This window comes from Meriones unguiculatus, chromosome 2, assembly GCF_030254825.1.
Source record: "Meriones unguiculatus strain TT.TT164.6M chromosome 2, Bangor_MerUng_6.1, whole genome shotgun sequence".
NCBI classification, from domain to species: domain Eukaryota; kingdom Metazoa; phylum Chordata; class Mammalia; order Rodentia; family Muridae; genus Meriones; species Meriones unguiculatus.
The window spans coordinates 51,036,873-51,057,280 of record NC_083350.1 but is presented as its reverse complement, the minus strand read 5'-3'; the positions used below and the strand labels follow the sequence as shown (position 1 = coordinate 51,057,280).

The 20,408-nt window shown below is 41.3% G+C and overlaps 1 protein-coding gene and 1 pseudogene across 1 annotated transcript; both read right to left on the bottom strand.

The window, feature by feature from the left end:
- Positions 1–8,207: 8,207 nt before the first annotated feature.
- LOC110557369 (N-alpha-acetyltransferase 11-like) lies at positions 8,208–9,095 on the bottom strand (annotated as a pseudogene).
- LOC132652135 (thioredoxin-like protein 4A) lies at positions 9,001–9,326 on the bottom strand. The gene is made up of 2 exons (XM_060376907.1): positions 9,119–9,326; positions 9,001–9,048 (listed from the first exon to the last, which is right to left on the bottom strand). The coding sequence occupies exons 1-2, from the start codon at positions 9,257–9,259 to the stop codon at positions 9,001–9,003; spliced, it is 189 nt and encodes a 62-aa protein (XP_060232890.1). The 5' UTR covers positions 9,260–9,326.
- Positions 9,327–20,408: the final 11,082 nt, after the last annotated feature.

Sequence of the window (20,408 nt, the reverse complement as noted above, 5' to 3'; positions counted from 1 at the left end):
TGTTTTGCAATGGAGTCAATTCCTGTAGATCTTTTGGGGGCTCGCGAACTGGGTGTAACAGGATGAGCAGCTTTGGGGACCAAAGTTTTGTTGTCCTATGATTAGGACATCTCAGTGAACAAATAAATAAGGACCTGACCCAATTACATTCCACCACCACCTTTCTAGAACATCAAGTAGATTCTTTGGCTGAAGCAGTTCTACAAAGCCTATGGGCTTTTAGACTTGCTGTTTCCCAAGGAGGGTGGACTATGCATGGCTTTAGGTGAACAATGTTGCTTCTGTGCCAGTCACTTGGATGTAACTAGAAACACCTTGGCAGAAGCTAGAACCAACCTCCTTAAGGGAGAACAATAAAGACAAGGAACAACTGGTATGAAAGATTATTCAACTGGTCCCCCTGGTTAACATCTTTGGTAACTGCTCTCATCAGCCCCTTGTGATGAGACCTTGGCTCATTAATGCCTGTATGCTATCTGCTGTCATACTTTTGGTTCTAAGAATTCACTATATTCCCATGGATCTAGAAGATGGTACAGAGTCAATGATTTGACTCCAGAATAAATTCAAGGGGGGGGGGGGGAGCTGCTTTAGCTTTTAGCATAATCATAGCTCTCCTGGTGAGACTTGCTTTAGCTTTTAGCACAACTATAATCATTTTGCCAAGACCCCAGTGCAAAATTCTATACTTGCTGCTTAGAGTAAAATAATCACGATGATGAATGCATGTTCTTCTTGAGTTATTGATAAAATACATGCTTTGTTGAAGTTAAACTGCAATACCTTGCATGTTACTTTCTTAAGGAAAAGGCAGGGTATTGGAAAGTCCCCAAATCCCCCAAGGGGGATGGGACTGGAAAACCCCCAAGCTCTCCTGCCCTATATCCTAGCCAATCAGTTTAAAATGCTTTGTCTAGCTACCTAGATACAATGTATCTGGAATATAATTGATTCTTCCTGCTTGGTTATGCTTTTATTTCCTCTAAAAACTCAATGTAAGAAAGGCTCAGGGTCACAGTCTTGGTTTCTGATTTCATACTGTGCCCCTGACTGGTGAGTCTTTTTAAAGAGTTCAATAAGCTTTCTCTGATCTGAGTTTGGTGTCTGAGAGGTCAGTGCAGACTATTCCTGAACCCCAACATTCCTTTTTATTTTACAGCGTTTTCCCTTGCTATTGTTTCTTTTCCCTTGCTATTGTTTTGTTTTTATTTTTTGAGACAGGGTTTTTCTGGGTAACTGTCCTGCCTCTCCTGAAACTCACTTTGTAGACCAGGTTTGGCCACAAACTCACAGAGATCTGCCTGCCTCTGCTTCCCAAGTGCTGAGATTAAAAGCATATGCCCAGCTGCTATTGTTTCTTATACCTTTATTTCATACTTTCCCCCTCTTTCTTGTCTTTTCTTTTTTTACCTTTCCCCATCTCTACTTCATTTAAATAATTAATACATTATTTGCATTAGCGTGATTATTATTTATTATATAATACATAATTAATGTGCTGTTTTTTTGTACAACCATCCTCTATCAATTATTTATGGTGTTAGGCTGCTTTCTTTGATTCCATGTGATTTTCATGTTATGAGGAAGACATATACCTCATCTAATTGATGTTTCTTGTGTAATGTTGTTCCTGCATGTGACATATTGCGTATGGGCTTATGGGCTACTCTCCAATGCCTTATTTTTAAAAAAGATTATTTACAGAGTGTTCTGTTTGCACACCCGAAAAGGGTACCAGATCTTCCACCAATGTAAGTTTCTGTGGTCTATCTTTTCTATGTGGTACCTTGGCACAAAGAAGTCATAGGATCTAGGACATCCCCTAGTTGTGAATTGTATTATGTCGACTTTTGGGTTGATGTAATCAATTTGATAGCCAGTATAATTCCAAACCTTTAACAATGTAGTTTCATGTGCCCCACTGATGGACCAGTCTGCCTTGATATTAAGGATGGAAGCCATTTTGTTATAAGATCAAAGTAAGTTCATTTCTGTTAGCTGCAAAATTCAAGTTGACTGTGCTTTAACCTGTTTCTAGAATTGACATGCTTCCCATTCTATGGAGTTGACTCATATCTTGAACGTACTCTAATAAGATAAGCTGTTCTGTCAAATAAAATTTAAATGTCCAGCCAAGTTCCTACATAACCAAATTCCCCTGGATATCCCCCAACCTTTGAAAACTTCTTAGTTTTGCAGATTTTTTTTTTTGACTATGTAAGCTCCACTTTTTCCTATGTTCAATGCTCTATTTTTAAATGTAGCTTTAGGGAGCTAGCCCTGACAGAAAATAAAGCTTGCTTAATTTGACCAAAGAATTCAGGTAATGGTCTTTACTTACGTTTGTGGGATTAACAACACCTGGCTTCTAGTGGATGGTCTGGTCCTCAATTCTACTTTCTCCTGTGACAGTTGTTCTCCCATGTGATCTTGAACATCCACAGTACCCCAGTTGGTTGGAGTTCAGATAGTGATATTTTCTGTTGGGACTAAATGAGTAATATTCCTGGCATGTATAACCAGAAGAATTGAGAATTCTATTGTTTCATTGTCATGGAGAGTATGCATGGTATTATAACTCCAAAAAGTCTTTATTTTAAAGATGAGTTCCAGTGTATTATTGATAATCAGTGACATTCACTGTTCTTTTTGGTTTCATTATGCTCTTTAGAGATTTGCTGACAAATGTGGTTGTCAAGTTGTAAATCTTCTGAGAGTGGTATATTAAAAAGACTGGTAGGTTATTCAGGTCACTCTATTTTCTCTTTCACTAGTTTGATTTATTGTGTTGTTGGTGACATATTAGACTTTGTACAGTAGAGGTCCTGTTATTGGAGGCAATCTGGATGGATCTGTCTTCATCATGCAGATTTTGAATTGGTGAAAACATTGAAGAGTTGTACCACACACACAAGGTGACATCAGTTTGCATTAGTACATTAGTCCAGTTTGCATCACTTGATACCCATCCCAAATATTCTGTTATGGGGGGGTCAAGGCCTTTATATCAAGAAGTGTGATGGTACATAGGCCATGTCTGTACAAACTATGACTGGCTGGGCTATGATGATATCATCTGAGTTCTGTAAAATACCATGTAGGTACAGAGTGTCTGGGTGTCTGAATGGGTTCTCCTGGAGGGGCATTATGAAGCGTCAACATCACAAGATGTAAAGGATTGTAGTAGTAGGTCAGTAAAAATCAATGGAAATATGCAATGTTGTGATTTTCAGCCCGTCATTGATAAATGGAAATGAGTCATTTTCTGCCTTGCATGATTATTATTCCATATGTCCATCTTACCATAATAAGATAGGTTGGGAAATTTCTGGACTCAGTTTGGTCATGTGATGTTTTGCTGCAAGCTGGGTAAATGATATTTTGCTGTAGGTTGGCTTGCTCTCTCTTGTGAGGGCTGTGACTTTGGCCAGCTGAGAACATCCATGGATGGACTTTGAGGAGAAGACATATATAGAGACCCAGGCAGAGTGAGAGACCACTTCTTGGATTGACATTGCTGTGCTGATCTTCGTGCTTCAACACTTGACTTGGCAGAGAGAAACATTCCGGAGAGCTTCTCTGGACAATCCAACGGAGTCTGGCCACTTTCTATGACTTCATGTTGCTGCTTGGTGTTGGTCTTTGGACTGGTCTGCTGGTATCATGATTGAGTTTGGTAATTTCCTAAAGACCAGTCGACCCTAATCAGCAGGAAGTAAATAAAATTCTACAGCCCTTTTCCCTACTAATCTCCTACCTAAGGTTGCAAGGGGTGGTCTGGAAGGGTGGTAAAGGTGCTTAAGAACCCTAAATAAAGGTAGGGGTAGGAAACAAAGGTTATTAGGTAAAAGGGGTTGTAGACCTTTTTAGAAGTATTTCTTTGGGATGAGTCCAGTCTTCATTGTCTGGATACAGGCAGTCCAGTCCAAAGGCCAACACCAAGCAGCAACATGAATCAGCATGATTCAGAAGATTGGGACAAGTCAGGGGAAGTCACAAGACTCAAGTGGATTTCCCCAAGAAGTTCTCTGGAATATTTCTCTCTGCATAGTCAAGTGTCAAAGAACAAAGATCAGTGCACCAATGTATAAAAAACCTGACATCTCACTGTCTGTGGGCGTCTATATATTTCTTTTCCTCAGAGTCTACCCATGGATGTTCTCAGCTGGCCAAAGTCATACAACTTACACAGGAGAGTTCACAGAAAAATATCCCACACCCTCTCATGAACCAGCTTCCAGCAGAACATCATATGACTCAACTGAGTCTTCAAAGAAACCAGAAACTTCCACTTCCCAATATAGTCATGTTTGTTCCACTCAGTTGTTGCTATAGTTCCAAAGGTGATTTTTGGGCACTTGAATCCATATAGTTGTGGTATTGTGTTCTGCCAGAGCCCACGGGCAGAGTGGAACAGTTCTTGAGTGGGGAATGAGGATTGAAAGAAAAATTAACCAAAACACTACACATGGGATCTGTTCGAGAGGGCAGCCAGTATTGAACTGTCACACACTGGTTTATTCCAATAATCCCTTTTTAAAAAGCAAAGTACCTTGCTACAATGAAGGGGTTCATGCAGAAGTCAAGCTTGTTTACCTCACCCACCTGTCTGTGATCCTCATACAAACAAAAGGAAATGAACTTGGCAAAAACATCCTGCCTGTCTTCAGGTGAAGGCCAGGTTGAAAAAAAAAATTTTTTTTTTTTTTTCTGAGAGCTCAATAACTAAGCAGCACAATACATGACAAACAGGCAGCTCTCCACAGTGTTCCAAGAGATAAAGTGCTTCCATGGTGTTCTATCAGGGTCTGAGGTATAGTTCTGCCAAGCCACGGGACTATATGTGGTTGATGTTGCTATTTAGTAGCCTGGCCCTTCTTCCTCCAAGGTGGCTTCTGTGGCCACCCTTGTGGATTTGTTGTAGTGGAAGCCATAGATGGGTTCATTTGCTAGACATATGGGTGAAGAATGCTGACAGGAATTTTGTGTTTAGTGCTATTTCACAGTCAAACATGGAATCCTCCCTGTCTGGCCTCTCTCAATTTTTATTCTCCCTTTGTTCTTCACCATAAGGCAATGAAAGATGTAGATGGCTGGTGCTGCTGTGATATTTCTCCATGTCTGTGTTAAGGGGCATTTTATTCCTTAAAATTGGTGTTTTCAGCTTCCTCTTGGTAAACTCATGGTGACTATGACTCTCCAAATCAGTGAAAAATGGGCCTTATCCTGTCCCCATTCATCACAATAGTTTTACCAAATTGTATTTCCAATAGCTTCACGATGAGCATATTGAGCATAGAATACATTCCTGGTATATGTGAAGTTTAAGTTTAAGTGTTCACAGTGCTAGTATTCTGGTAGGTATGCATCTAAAGTATTGTAGAATAAATTGCCAATATCATACTTTATTATTGGTTTATTGGTTACTGTAGTTGTTGGTATGGTTGCTACCTCCACTATTGTTTTATTTGTTGTTCCTGCTGCTGTGGGTGAGGCTGTCAATGAAGGTGATGATGTTTCTGATTCTGGTGAGCTTGAAACTGTTGGTGATGGTGATGTGGAAGATGGTGTAGTCAAAGAGCCTGAGCTTGGACCCCCACCTAGTTCCACGAGGTAGGAGGAACAGACCATGCCAGAGATGACCCCCCACCTGAGACAACCCCTGCCTGGTGTCACTTGGAAGGCATGGAGAGGTGCCACTAAGATGAGCAAGTAAGTAATGAATAGGTGGAAGAGAAAGAGAAGCAGAGCAGTGTGTGCACAATGAAGAGAGGTGGAACTGGAGAGTTGAAGTTAGTGAGGAATTTCATGATGTGAGTAGCCTGAGATGCCACCTGAGGCCATGGTGAGGTCCTGTCCTATGCTGCTGCTGTGGGCCATGTCTGGGTCAGTGGCCCTACAGCAGCAGGGGTTGTATTAGCATCAGTGTCCCATGTTACCACCAAAGTCCATGTGGATGTCCCATGGCCTACGGCCATGTTGATGTCTAAAAGCTGTGCAGATCTTTCCCCATCTCTCACCTACTGCAGCACTTGGGAGAGCTGGTCCTACCCCTTGCCTGGGCAGCATGGGAGAACTGGCCCTGAGGGCATGAGTAGTAGGCTGGTCTTGCCCTTTGCTAGCTGCAGCACTCAGGAGAGCAGGCCCCTGCACTTTGCCTGGGCAACACAGTAGATCTGGCTCTGGTGGTGTGGGTATGGGAGAGCCAGCCAGAAGATGTGAGAGCATGAGAGCTGGCCCCACTCCTTGATGGCAGTGGCACTTGGGTGAGCTGGCCCTGCCCTTCATCTGGGCAGTGTGAGGGAACTTGCCCAGGTGGCGTGAGTGTGGGAGAGCTGTCCCTGATGATGTGAGCACAGGATCGCTGTCAGGCTGATCACTCAGCTACCACCAAGGCGCAGATCCAGGGTTTTGATTGCCCCACCCCAACAACTACCCCATCTATGAACTGTTGGAACAATTGAAGGGGTGGACCCTGCAGAGCTAAAGCCGCAGGACCTCCATGACACAGGGCAACAAGGAGATAGTCAAGAGTAAAGATCTAGTATTGATAGTGTATCAGAAGTCAGAGGCCTTCAACCAGACCAATAACTCACTGCAATAAATGTTTTCAAGAAAAGCTGTTTGGGCAAAATGGTACACTGTGTGACACACCCTGGCACACCACAGCTTCCATAGTAAGATTTTTTTTTTTGTTTTCTTTTGGGGGAGGTTGTAAGGGAGAAGATGTGAAGGGATGGGGAGAGGAGTAGGTTTGGGGTGCATGATGTAAAATTCACAAAGAAGATCTTGACTTTTTGGGCAGTGTTAGACTTACAGGATTCAACAGTAATCCCAGGAGCACTGTCCGGATGCCACAGCCTAGAAGATCAATGTCATGGCGTTGTTCCACCTTCTGTTTTTCTTTTTTTTTCTTAAAGTTCCTATGATGCATAGAGTGTAATTTGTTATGATCTTGCCTTGCTACATGTTACTTCCTTTTCTCTCTATGCATAAGAAATAACGCCCAGTTAGCACCAGTGCTGAGTTTTGGTTTTATTAGTGGTCGGTGAGCCATCAGTGAACCATGAGTCACCCAAATGTGACCATTCTGTTGGTTCCGACAGTCTGATAGGTGCCTCTTTTGAGGTAGGGGTGAGTGGACTAGGAATGGTGATAACGGGCAACTGTGCTATTTCCTCAGTGTAGGAAGGTGCAAAACACGTTGCTACCATCTCCTGGTCATGAAAAAAAAAATAATAAATTTACCATTTTCTTTTTTAATATTTTTATTTTTAAGATTAGATTGAAATTTAATTTCTGCTTGTCCTTTCCTTCAGATCTACACAGTTTGCTTGCATAGAAGTCCAGTACCTATTACCTTCTCCCACTGGGAAAGGGAACATTCTTCTTTAAAGAGAAGGAGAGCAGGGCAGGGCAAGGGCAGTTTCCAGAGAAAGCAAGAGTAACTTCTACCAGATAGGGGCAGAGGGCATGAGAACTAACTTGATGGTCCTGCCTACCAAGGAAGAAAACCCAGAAGAATATTGGTAAATGCTGAAAGCTGGCGATCTTCTCCAGTTGTCCCTACTTCCTGCTTGGCATTCTAGCAGAAGACCTAGAGGATACACACAATCAGTGCATAGGAAACAGGATATGATGGCAGTATGGAAGAAGTCAAGAGAGGTGCTGCTATGGCAGGCCTTGGCTCCTGCACAGCAGGTCCTGTGTGCAGATGTGCCATCATGATCACATAGGCTAGTTATGTGGAAGGTTGCTGTTAATTATGAAAATGAGATGCCATTGGGGGTCACTGTGAGATGACCCTGTGCTCCAGCCAGCGGAGCCTGTTATTAGTGGGGGATAGAAGGGAATCCGATCCTGTGAAAAGATGGGCTGAGAGAAAGAAATGAGTCCAAGCAAACAGGTGCTTGTCAAGGACCAACTTTACTGAGCAGAATCAGCTTTTATATAGGGTTCAGGATGAGGAAGTAGGGTGGGTGAAAAATTACAAATTCTTCTCGGCCAGGGGCCTGAAACATCTTGTGATAAGCCATGGTTCTGTGAGCACATCTCTGCTGTTACCAAGCAGTATGTTTACTGCAGGTAAGGAAACGGGCAAGTTGAGGCAGGTTGATGAGTTTCTACAGGTGGTCTCTGACATCTCCAAGCAGTATGTTTACTGCAGGTAAGGGAACAGGCAAGTTGAGGCAAGTTGGTGAGCTCCTTCAGGTGGTCTCTGAAGTTGGCGAGTTCCCTCAGGTGGTCCCTGACAACCCTGGAGCAGGTACTGCAAAACACAGCAAGCACAGGGTTGCCAAGAGAAAATGTGGCTAGAGTACAAGGACCTGTAATGCTCAAAGCAGGCTCTGAGAGGTAGAATCCAAGTCCTGTAAGCTGTCGTTGCTGTCACTGATACTATCATCTCCGGCCAGGTTCTCCTGCTGACAGGCTTCTTCTGAACTGTGCTGTCCTGGTTCTGCCTGTAACCCAGAAACACATATCTGCCCCTCAGCACCATCTGCTGTCTCAGGTCATCTGCTATCTGTGAGAGGTCTCTCTTCATAGTGTATGCATCTTCTCCATGGTACTTGGGCTCCACCTCACTAACCTGGAAGTTCAGGGTGTTGGAATACAGGTGCAGGGCTGCTCGGTTGCTCTTTCTGGCACACAGGGACACATAATTGGCACTGAAGTTCTCAACCATGGCCCATGAGGCCTGGTCCATCAGCTTCTGGGCCAGGCCAAGGCGCCAGTGGGATCGTTTCACAGCCAGTGAGGTGATGTGTTCATGAGGGACATCATCAGGATTCTCTTCCATTTTGGCCAGGACATAACCCACAGTTTCCCCATCCTGATCCTCAGTAATGTAGGAGAGCTGGCCATGGTAGAAATAGTATTTCATCTGGTAGTTCTCAGGAAGGCAAAGGAGGTTGCAGTGTTGCATGTTCATCAGGTCATCTGGCCAAGGACAGTAGATGTTCATAGTGGTAACAGACAGGCCCGTCAGATCCTGGAGAGTCAGAGAGGATGCCACAGTGCACAAGCGACACCAACACCATTTACTTTAAACACAGCTGGTATATCCAAACAGGACTCATACAAGATGAGGAAGATCTCCCACTAGCTTCCATTTCTTTTCAGCCAAGCTGAACAGAACCTCATCCATCTTCATGCAAGTGGGGTCCCACTCTTGTCCAAAATGAATAATGACCATGTGTTCTTCCTTCAAAAGGATGCCCTCATCTACCTGCCAGCCATTGTGCAGATGGGGAAGCATGTATGGCCATCCTGAGTAGGCCTGTGTGGCCTGATGCTGGGAGCTGCCTCCACACTGGCCCAGGGCCCAAAGCCAACACATGACCTCGGCTTGCACCAGGACCACACCCTGTGTCTCCATCTCCACAAGGGATATACCCTGGCAGCCTCAGCCCCATGGGGCCACATGTTGACCTCTTGAAAGTTACCATTTTCAATGTAATACCTTTCCTTCTATGGATAAGTCTGTGAAGGGCTCTGCCTTCAAGAAGATCCAACCCATCATTGGAATGGGCACTCTTATGACCAGATTTGTTTCTGGAAGACAGAATATTTATTCTCTACATATGGAAAGTGCTTACAATAGAAGCTAACAGCAAAATGCTGGTGAATTCCTTTTGCTTTATGAAGAGTCCCCAGTTGCCATATTCACCATTTATCCTAATTAATTAGGATAATTAAAGTATCATCTGGCTAAATATTGGTCAGGATAAAATGTTAAGAGATGAGTTTACAGGCCTTCTCAAAAGCTTCTCTTTGTTCCTCTCCCCACTGGAAATTAACTGCTTTCCTAGTGACTGTAAAGGAGTTTCATAGTAATCTGTAAATAAGATATGTGGTTTTTCCAATATAAAAACATACCAATTAGGTGTTGCATCTGGGTTTTGTCTCTGGGTAGTGGGATGTTTAAAGTCCTATGGAGTACACCATCCAGGATCTTGGATCTTTCAGATGTTCATAATACACCTAGAAATTTTGCTTTTTGCCTTGTTTTTATTAATGTTTCAGCCATCATGCTGGGCATCAATTATTGTGTCCATATAGTTTTGAATAATGTCCTTAAGTTATCCTGTGATCAAAGTTTAATCTACATAGCTTATGAATAGGCCCTGCTGGGCTTTGTGGAGCTCCTGTCCCCTCCTGGTCCTTCTCTAACCTCACTCTTCCATACAGCTCCCTGTGCTCTGCTCAAAGTTTGACTGTGAGTCTCAGCATCCGCTTCCATGCCCTAATGAGTGGAGTCTTTCAGAGGACACATGTATGGTAGGCTCCCATCCTGTACCCTTTCTTCATCTGCTTCTGTGTCTATTCTATTTGCCCTTCTGAATGAGAATTAAGCATTCTCCCTAGGGCCCTCCTCTTTATTTAGCTTCTTTAGGTGGACAAAAGTGTATGCTGTGTGACACATTGTGACACACTGCAGCTTCCATGGTGAAATATTTTTTATTTAAATTTATTATTTGTTTTCTTTTAGGGGGAGGTTGCAAGAGATGAGTGTGGACATAGACAGGGAGATAAGTGGTGGGATTGGGAGGCATTATATGAAGTTCACAAAGACTCAATAAAAAGAAAGAACGGGCAATTTGATTTAGGCAGCTTGTTCAATGCAGTGACCATCTTAGTGTTACACGGGCAATGATCTGGTTATTTCTTATAGCCTTGAGGAATTCTCTTGAATATGTACTGTTTATTATTCCAGGTAAAGGTGCTAATATCTCTTGAGTCCACATGAAGTAGTATTCTAAAGAGCATGTCTGTTAGGTCTATGGTGCCAAATAATTTTGGTTTGTTACTCCTAATTTTAAAGATATCTCTTCTGGATCTGGAGGGAACAAGAACCACACAAGAGACCAACAAAGCCAAAAAAGCTGGGCCAAGGGGGGATTTCAGAGACTGATGCATCAACCAAAGACCATGCATAGAGAGGACCTAGACTATCTGCTCAGAAGTAGTCCATAGACAGCTCAGTCTCCATGTGGGTTTCCCAGTAAGGGGAGAAGAAAAAGTCTCTGACAAGAACTCGGTTGCCTGCTCCTTGATCACTTCTCCCTGGTGGGTCGAACTAGCCAGCCCACAGAGGAAGAGGATCCAGGTAGTCCTAGTAGGACCTGATAGGCTACGGTCAGACAATAGGGGAAGAGGACTTCCCCTATCAGTGGACTAGGGGAGAGAGATGGGGAGGGAAGAGAGAAGAAGGGTGAGGCTGGGAGAAGATGAGAGAGGGGGCTACAACCAAGATACAAAGTGATTAAATGGTTAATAATAATAATAATAATAATAATAATAATAAAGATTAAAGTGAAGGAGTATCAGAACCGAACATCTGGTCCAGTATTTAGAGGACAGGTTCCAACTATAACTATGCTAATTTATAACTTCCTAAATATACTTTCTTAGCATTGGGCCAAAAGGAGCCTTTTGTTTGTGAATTTCCTGAAAATATATCATCTTATAAAGCTTTCAAAAATAATTATTTTAGCTCTAGAAATTTAATGAACAAAACCCAAAACTTCAAAAAAAAATATCTTCTATAGTTCTCCATTTGGCAGAGATCTGGATTTTACTGGGGCTAGGGAGGGGGCGTGTATAGGTGTCTGGATCTTGGTTTCTAGATGGAGAACAGGGGCTCTGTTTCTCTCAGAGGCAGCTAGAGCCCTTTAGGGTGAGGCCTGAGTGCGCTGGACCAGGGTGTAGAAAGGTTTTCCATGGAGTGTTACAGTTTAGCTCTTTTAGAATGAGCTCAAAGGTGCAGTGGAAACTTGGGTGTTCCAAAGCCAATGGTAAGTGTTACAGCTCTTGGTTAAGCTGCTGTGCTGAGTGTGGCAGAGGTGTGGGTGAAAGTTCATGCCTGGCTGGCTTGTGGCTAAGGCTCAGGCCTGGTAAGGCCCAGACCCAGTGGGATGGAAGGCAGGCCCAGCCAGGCCCAGGCCCAGAGAGCTGGAGGGCAGGCCCCATGAAAGGTGGCCCAGCAGGGGATAAATGATGAATTTCAGATGGCTATGGTGAAAGGCTGATAGTATCATGCAGCATGCAACATCAGCAGCATGTTTTATTTGAAATCAGGGATTTATAAACTTTGGGCAGTGGGAGGGATTTCAAGGGTGAAAGTGTTTGATTTGCTGGGGTCAGGGGAACAGGGAGTCAGGGATACTTGATTTGCATGTAGTGGTACAGTATCTCATTTTCCTTGCACTAGCATGACCTTTACTATAGAAAGAACACAGTACTTAATTATCTTATAGGTGGGATGAAACTCTCCAAGTACAATTGAAGGTCACTGCTGAAGACTAAGATCCTTAGCAGGGTGGGGTATTTCTAGGCTGAACCAGTTTCCTTATCAAGAAAGAGTCTGTCCTGTAATCTGCCCTGAGGGCTGTGTGACACTCCTTACAAGACCTGAGCTTACCCAGATCAGGGGAGACTTAGAACCTCACTAAGAAAAGGGAGTTTACTATCATAGATGGAGTGCAAACAAATGGTTATCCAGAGATGTCAGACTTCAACCCAATCCAGCAAAGACCCACAATCTTCCACATAAGTTTCCTGGAATTTGTGGAGAAAGTTGATTAATAATTTTATAGTCTATTGTGAATTTCCATTGACCCTTTTGTTTCTTTACTGGTCAGACAATACTTGAAGGCCAAAACATGGTACTGGTAAGTCCTGTTCCTCCTTTCTTTTGCTAAACCCTTATTTGGCCATTTCCTCCCTCTTGAGGTGGACCACCAAGGCCCAGCTATCAAAATTCCTTATCTGATTATACAGACCAAAATGTCCAATCAGGACTAACCAACTCATCCTAGCATGGTTTGGCATAGTGGTCATTCCACTGAAATCCATTGTGTTATTAACTATCTGAAAATTCTGTTGACAGGTTCCTGATTTGATCCTTGGCCCATTGTGTCCCCCTCTTGGTGTTGAACCATGGATGCACAACCATTCTACCTTAGAGGCCTCTCTATTGGTCACTTGAGACTTTTGGAGATGCCCTTGGCACTCGCCCTTGACTCATCGGCTACCATTGGTGATGAAATATGCTTCCTCTGTTGAGATTGATTTACCTTTGGAATGTCTTCTCCAAAAATCTCAAATGCCTGTCACTCACTCCAGATCTCAAGCCTCTTGAGTTCATCCACTTCAGCACTCAAGCTTGGCTTCAATATTCCCTAGAGATCCAGTCCAAATGGTCATTTATTGGCTCTCTTGATACAAGCATTATTTGGGATCTTTGTAATTTCTTTGAGCTCACAGGAAAATGGAAAGAGATCTCTTATGTCTCCGCTTTCTGTGCTCTTTGTACCTTTCTTTATGAATCTCTTGTTCACTTTCCCACATCCTCTTTGCTATTAAGGCAGTCCTTGGTCAAAAAAATTTTGGCCTCATGTGCCTGATTTAGCCATCAATTTATGGGGAACATTTATTATAGCAGTGGGGAACTCAGATTAATATTTCTTCAGTACCAGAGGCAATTCCTAAAATATGGAGTGAAATCGAAGATGCTTCTGGGGAAGGTATTGACAAATGTCAACCAGAACAACCACAGAAAACAGGTTGTCAAAAAACAGGACACAACAGGAATTGAGTTTTAAAGTTATAAGGTGACCACTGCTGAAATTATATCCTTAAAATGGTTGACTAACAATCCGTGTAGGTAGAGCAGTGCCCCCTTAACTAAAGAAAAATTACAAGCACTTGAGCAGTTGGTACAAGAGCAGCTGAAGGTTCAACATATTGAAGAGTCTAGCAGCCCATGGAATTCTCCTGTATTTATTATAAAAAAGAAATCAGGGAAATAGAGAATGTTAACAGTGGGTAAATAGAGTTAAAAGTGGTAAATAAAGTAATCCAAACAATGGGTCTGTTACAGCCTGGAATTCCTTTACCTTCATTATTACCTAAGGCATGGCCTATCATAGCAATTGACTTAAAGACTGATTTTTCTTTTTACTATCCCCTTGCAAGTACAGGATAATAAAAAATTTGTCTTCACAGCATCTACATATAATAATGCTCAACCTGTAAAAAGATAGCAGTGGAAAGTTCCTCCACAAGGAACTTTAAATAGTCCAACCCTCTGTCAATATTTTGTGCAATAACTGCTAGAAATAATTCATAGGCAATTTCTTTAATCCATTTACCATAACATGGATGTTGGTATAATATTCTTGTGGGAATGTATACAATTACCCTTGTTCATTAAAATGCTGATTTCTCTACCCTACTATCTGGTTTCAATCCAGACATTGCACTGTCTCAAGTTTGTGTAAACATGCTACCATTTGTTCTCTGTATTGCCATAAAAAGCAGCCAATGCTGAGCAATGGAGAGAATAGGGTGGGACATCATGGTCCAGAGGGGAGGAGAAGGAAGCGAGTGGAACTAATACCAGGAAAATTCCTTGTCTCCTGCCTGGCACAACTGCAGCCCTAAGCCACCCACCCAAGCCTACTATCTGTAAATACCTTTCTGGTACCCATGGCTTAGGATTCTGACCTCAGGCACTCACTCTCACTGTCCATGGAGTGGATACCTCCTAGTACTGGGGGTGAGGCTCCAAACCCACAAACCCACTCTTACCATCCCTTGGAGAAGATACCTTCTGGTACCTGAGGTGCAGGGCTCCAAACTCAGGGCACACTATCACCATCCTGGACATAGGCTCCAATTGTGGGCCTTCTGAGGTTCAGGACCCATGGAAGCAACCCTAGACACTGTTTCAAGGCTCAACCTATCTTCCTAAGGAGACTAACAGAACCTCTGAGCTCACAGGTTCTGTAAAGAGGCTGTACCCAAAAAACACAGTGTCTGAGCACAGTGCCTGGGCTCACTAACCTCAGAGCAAGAAAGCCAGTGGTGGGGTAGCTGACTCCAGGACTTCCCTCTGTGAAAGGATTTCTGAGCTCCTGAGGAATCCATGTGGTCCTCAGGATCAAACATCTGAGGAGACCCACGACCAATTCCTTGAAAACCACCTAACAATCTAGTTCATTCCCACCAATCTAAGAAGGGCTTCTGCAGGAACATCCAGCTTCCTGCCAGGGCTCTTTCCAGATTCTCAAGAACTCCAGTAAGAAACAGGATTTAACATCCAACACCAGAGACAAACAGATGGCTAAAAGTCAGTGTAAAAACTCAATGAAAGTCAAAACAATATGGCATTTCCAGAACTCAGTTATCCAAAGGCAAGCAGCCCTGGATGCCAAAACACAACTGAGGCACAAGAAAATGATCTTAAATCCATGCTTATGAAAATGATAACAGAAGAAATAGATAAAATTTGTGAAGAAATATAGGAAGATACAGTCAAACAGACTGTGGCCTTTAGAGAGAACGTTCATTAAATTAATGAAAGAAATACAGGAAAGTTCAAACAAACAGATGAAGGAATTGAACAAGTCATTTAATGAAAGGCAGGAAAATGCAAACAGGTGAAGGAAATCAACAAAACAGTTCAAGATCTGAAGGTGGAAACAGAAATATGAAAAAAAAAGCACAAACTGAAGAAATCCTGGAGAGGGAGAACGTAGGGAAGAAAACAGGTACTACAGAGGTAAGCATCACCAACAGAATATAAGTGATGAAGGAAAGAATCACAGGTGTAGAAGACCTGAATAAAAGAAATTGTCAATGAAAGTGTTAAATACAAAAAGAATTCCTGGCACAAAACATCCAAGAAATCCAGGACACCATGAAAAGAAGAAATCTAAGAATAATATGAATAGAAGAAAGAGAAGATTCCTGGCTCCAAGGACCAGAAAATATTTTCAACAAAATCAAAGAAGAAAATTTCCCCAATTTTAAAGAGATGACTATAACCCTACAAAAGGCCTAAAGAACACCAAATAGATCAGACCAGAAAAGAAAATCCTCCTACCACAAATCAAACACTAAATGTACAGAGCAAAGAAAAAAAAAGATTAAAAGCTGCAAGAAAAAAGCCAAATAACATACAATGGCAAACCTATCAGAATCACACCTGACTTCTCAGCAGAGAGCATAAAATCCAGAAGGGCAGATGTCTTGCAAACCCTAAAAGACCATAGATGTCAGTCCAGACTACTATAAAACTTTCAATCACCACAAGGGGAGAAAACAAAATATTCCACGACAGAACTAAGTTTAAACAATATCTCTGCACAAACCCAGCCCTACGAAGATTCTTGAAGGAAAACTCCCGCCTGAAGAAGTTAACCACATCTCAAAAAACACGGGATGTAAAAAACTTGATTGCAGCAAAACCAAAAGTAGACCAGCACACAAACACTACCAGAACCAACATCAAAATAAAAGAAACTAACAATCACTGGTCATTAATGTCTCTCAACATCAATGGACTCAACTCTTCAATAAAAAGACACAGAGTAACAGAATGAACAAATAACCAGGGCCCATAATTCTGCTGCATACAAGAAACACACCTCAGCTACAAAGATAGACATTACCTGAAAGTAAAAGGCTGGAAAAAGGTTTTCCAAGCAAATAGACTCAAGAAGCAAACTGGATCAGCGATTCTAATATCTAATAAAATAGACTTTCAACCAAAATTAATCAAAAGAGATGAGGAAGGACACTTTATACTCATCAAAGGAAAATTCTACCAAGAAGATGTCTCAATTCTGAATATCTATGCCCCAAATAAAATGGCACCCACATTTGTAAAAGAAACATTAATAAAGCTTAAACCACTGATAGATCCCCACACATTAATAATGGGAGACTTCAACACCCTACTCTCATCAAAGGACAGGTCAATGAAACAAAAACTAAACAGAGAAATAATGACACTAACAGGTGTCACAAATCAAATGGACCTAACAGACTTCTACAAAACTTTTCATACAAACACAAAAAATATACTTTATTCTCAGCATCTCATGGAACCTTCTCCAAAACTGACCATATAGGTGGTCACAAAGCAAGCTGCAACAGATACAAGAAGACTGAAAAAATCCCTTGTAGCCTACCAGACCAACATGGACTAAAGCTGGACCTCAACAACAGAAATAGCAAAAAGCCTACACATGCAAGGAAACTAAACAACTCTCTACTTAATGACAGCTGGCTCAGGGAAAAAATAAAAAAAATTAAAGTCTTTCTAGAATTCAATGAAAATGAAGGCCACAACTTACCCAAACTTATGGGACACAATGAAAGCAGTGCTAAGAGGAAAGTTTATAGCACTAAGTGGCTTTCTAAAAAAATTAGAGACATCTAATATAAACAACTTAATGGTACACCTAAAAGCCTTAGAAAAAAATAGAAGCAGACATGCCCAAGAGGAGTAGATGGTTGGAAATAAACAAACTCAGGGCTGAAATAAATTAGAAACAAAGAAAACAATTGAAAGAATCAATTAAACCAAGAGCTGGTTCTTTGAGAAAATCAACAAGATAGACAAACCCTCAGCTAAACAACAAAATCAGAAATGAAAAGGGGGACATAATGACAGACACTGAGGAAATTCAAAGAATCATTAGGTCTTACTTCAAAAGCCTATACACCACAAAATTTGAAAATCTAAATGAAATGGATAATTTTCTTGATCTATTCCACTAACCAAAGTTGAATCAAGATTAAGTAAATTAAACAGTAAATTAAACATAAACAGTCCTATATCCCCTAAGGAAATAGAAGCAGTCATTAAAACTTTCTTGCCCCTCCCACCCCCCACAAAAAAAGCCCAGGGCCTGATCGTTTCTTTGCAGAATTCTACCAGACCTTCAAAGAAGAGCTAATACCAATACTCTTCAAATTAATTCACAAAATAGAAACAGAAATTATGAGGTCACAGTTAAAACTATTCCTAAATCACACAAAGGCCCAGTAAAGAAAGAAAACTTCAGACCAATTTCCCTTATGAACATTGACACAAAAATACTCAATAAAATACTTGCAAACCGATTCCAAGAACACATAAAAGCTATCCTCCTCTGTTGTAAGTGGTAATTAATATTTACTAATAATTATCTTTTAGTAATGCTGCTGTTAGTCATAAACAGCTGTATACCCAAATCACCACAGAGAGACTGGGTTTATTTAGTTAACCTAGCACACAATGCTGGGCAATAGACATTACCTGAAAGTAAAAGGCTGGAAAAAGGTTTTCCAAGCAAATAGACCCAAGAAGCAAGCCTCCAAGCCCTCATAGTTTCCTGACATTTAGATTTCTCACATTATACTTGCTTTTTGTGAAATCTTAGGTATGGTTCATGCTTACATCCTCCAAGATCTCTCTGCAAGCTCCATCTCTAAGCTCCCCTCTCACCCCTTCTCCTCCCACTCATTTCCTGCCTTCTAGCTCCTCCCCTCTTTCCTGTCCTTTGGTTCCTCCCAGCTCAACATTGTGTCTAGTTGCTTTATTTGGAAGTTTACACCAAGTTGAGACAGGATGCTTAGAATGAGTATCACAATGCAATATCGGATTGAAACCAGAGAGTGTGTGTGTGGGGAGAAATCAGCATTTGAATGAACAAGGGTAAGGTGTATACATTTCAAAAGAAGATTATACCAACACTCCACCATCACCAAATAGGCTTCATCCCAGGCACGCAGGGGTGTTTCAATATATGGAACTCCATCAATGTAATCCACCATATAAACAAACTGAAAGAAAAAGCAAAACCACATAATCTCCTTAGATGCCAAGAAAGCATTTGACAAAATCCAACACCTTATCATGTTTAAAGTCTTGGGAAAGACTAGGGATACAAAGTACATACCTACATACAGCAAAAGCAATATACAGCAAGCCTATAGCCAACATCAAACTAAATGTCAATTTAATTAAATCAATTCTACTGAAATCAGGGACAAGACAAGGCTACCCACTTTCTCCACATCTCTTCAATATAGTACTTGAAGTCCTAGGTAGAGCAATAAGAAAACTAAAGGAGATCAAGGGATTAGACAGGAAAAAGTCAAAGTATCACTATTTGCAGATGATATGGGAGTATATATGAGTGACCCCAAAAATTCTATGAGGGAATTCTTACAACTCCTACAACTTCAGCAAAGTGGATGTGTACAAAATTAACTTAAAAAATTAGCAGTGCTCCCATATACAAAAGAGACCAATGGGCTGAGAAAGAAATTAAGGAAACAACACCCTTCACAATAGCCACAAAAAAACATAAAGTATCTTAGTGTTAACTCTAACCAAGCAAGTGAAAGACTTGTATAAAAAAACAAAACAAAACAAAACAAAACAACTTCAAGTCTCTGAAGAAAGAAATTGAAGAAGATACCAGAATATGGAAAGATCTCCCATGCTCATGGATCAGTAGAAGTAACATAGTAATAATGGCCATCCTACCAAAAGCAATCTACAGATTCAATGTGATTACCATCAAATTACCAACAATTTTTTTTTTACAGAACCATTCTCAACTTCATATGGAAAAACAAAAAAATGCAGAATAACTAAAAACATCCTCTACAAAAAAAAATTCTGGGGAAAACAGTAATAAAAATGGCATGATACTGGCATAGAAACAGACTGGAGGATCAATGGAATTGAAGAGCCAGAAATAAACCCACATCTACAGACACCTGATTTTTGACAAAGAAGCCAAATACAGTGGAAAAAAGACAACATCTTCAACAAATGGTGCTGGTCTAACTGGATGTCTACATGTAGAAAAATGTAAATAGATTCATACTTATCACCCTGCACAGAGTAAAGTCCAGGTGGATCAAAGACCTCAACATAAAACCAGACACACTAAATTGGTTAGAAGAAAAAGTGGGGAAGAGCCTTGAATGCATTGGCACAGGAGACAACTTTCTGGACAGAACACGAAGAGCTCAGGCTCCAAGATCAACAATCAATAAATTGGACCTCATGAAACTGAAAAGCTTCTGTAAAGCTAAGGACATGGTCAAAAGAACAAAACAACAGACTGGGAAAAGATCTTCACCAACCCTACATATGACAGAAAGCTAATATCCAGAATATATAACGAAATGAAGTAGTTAAACACCAACAAATCAAATAATCCAATAAAAAATGTGGCACAGAACTAAGCAGAGAATACTCAAAAGAGGAATATCTAATGGCAGAGAAACAGAGAACTGCTCAACATCCTTATTCATCAGGAAAATGCCAATCAAAAGAACTCTGAGATTCCATCTTACACCCATCAGAACGGCTAAGAAAAACAAAACAAAACAAAACACCTCAAGTGACAACACATGCTGGCAAGGCTACAGAGTAAGGGGAACATTGCTTCATTGCTGATGGGAGTGCAAACTTGTACAGCCACTCTGGAAATCAATCTGGTGTTTTCTTAGAAAATTGGGAATAGTTCTACCTCAAGACCCAGTTATACCACTCCTCAGCATATATTCAAAAGATGAAACACTTTCAATAAAGACATTTGCTCATCTATTTT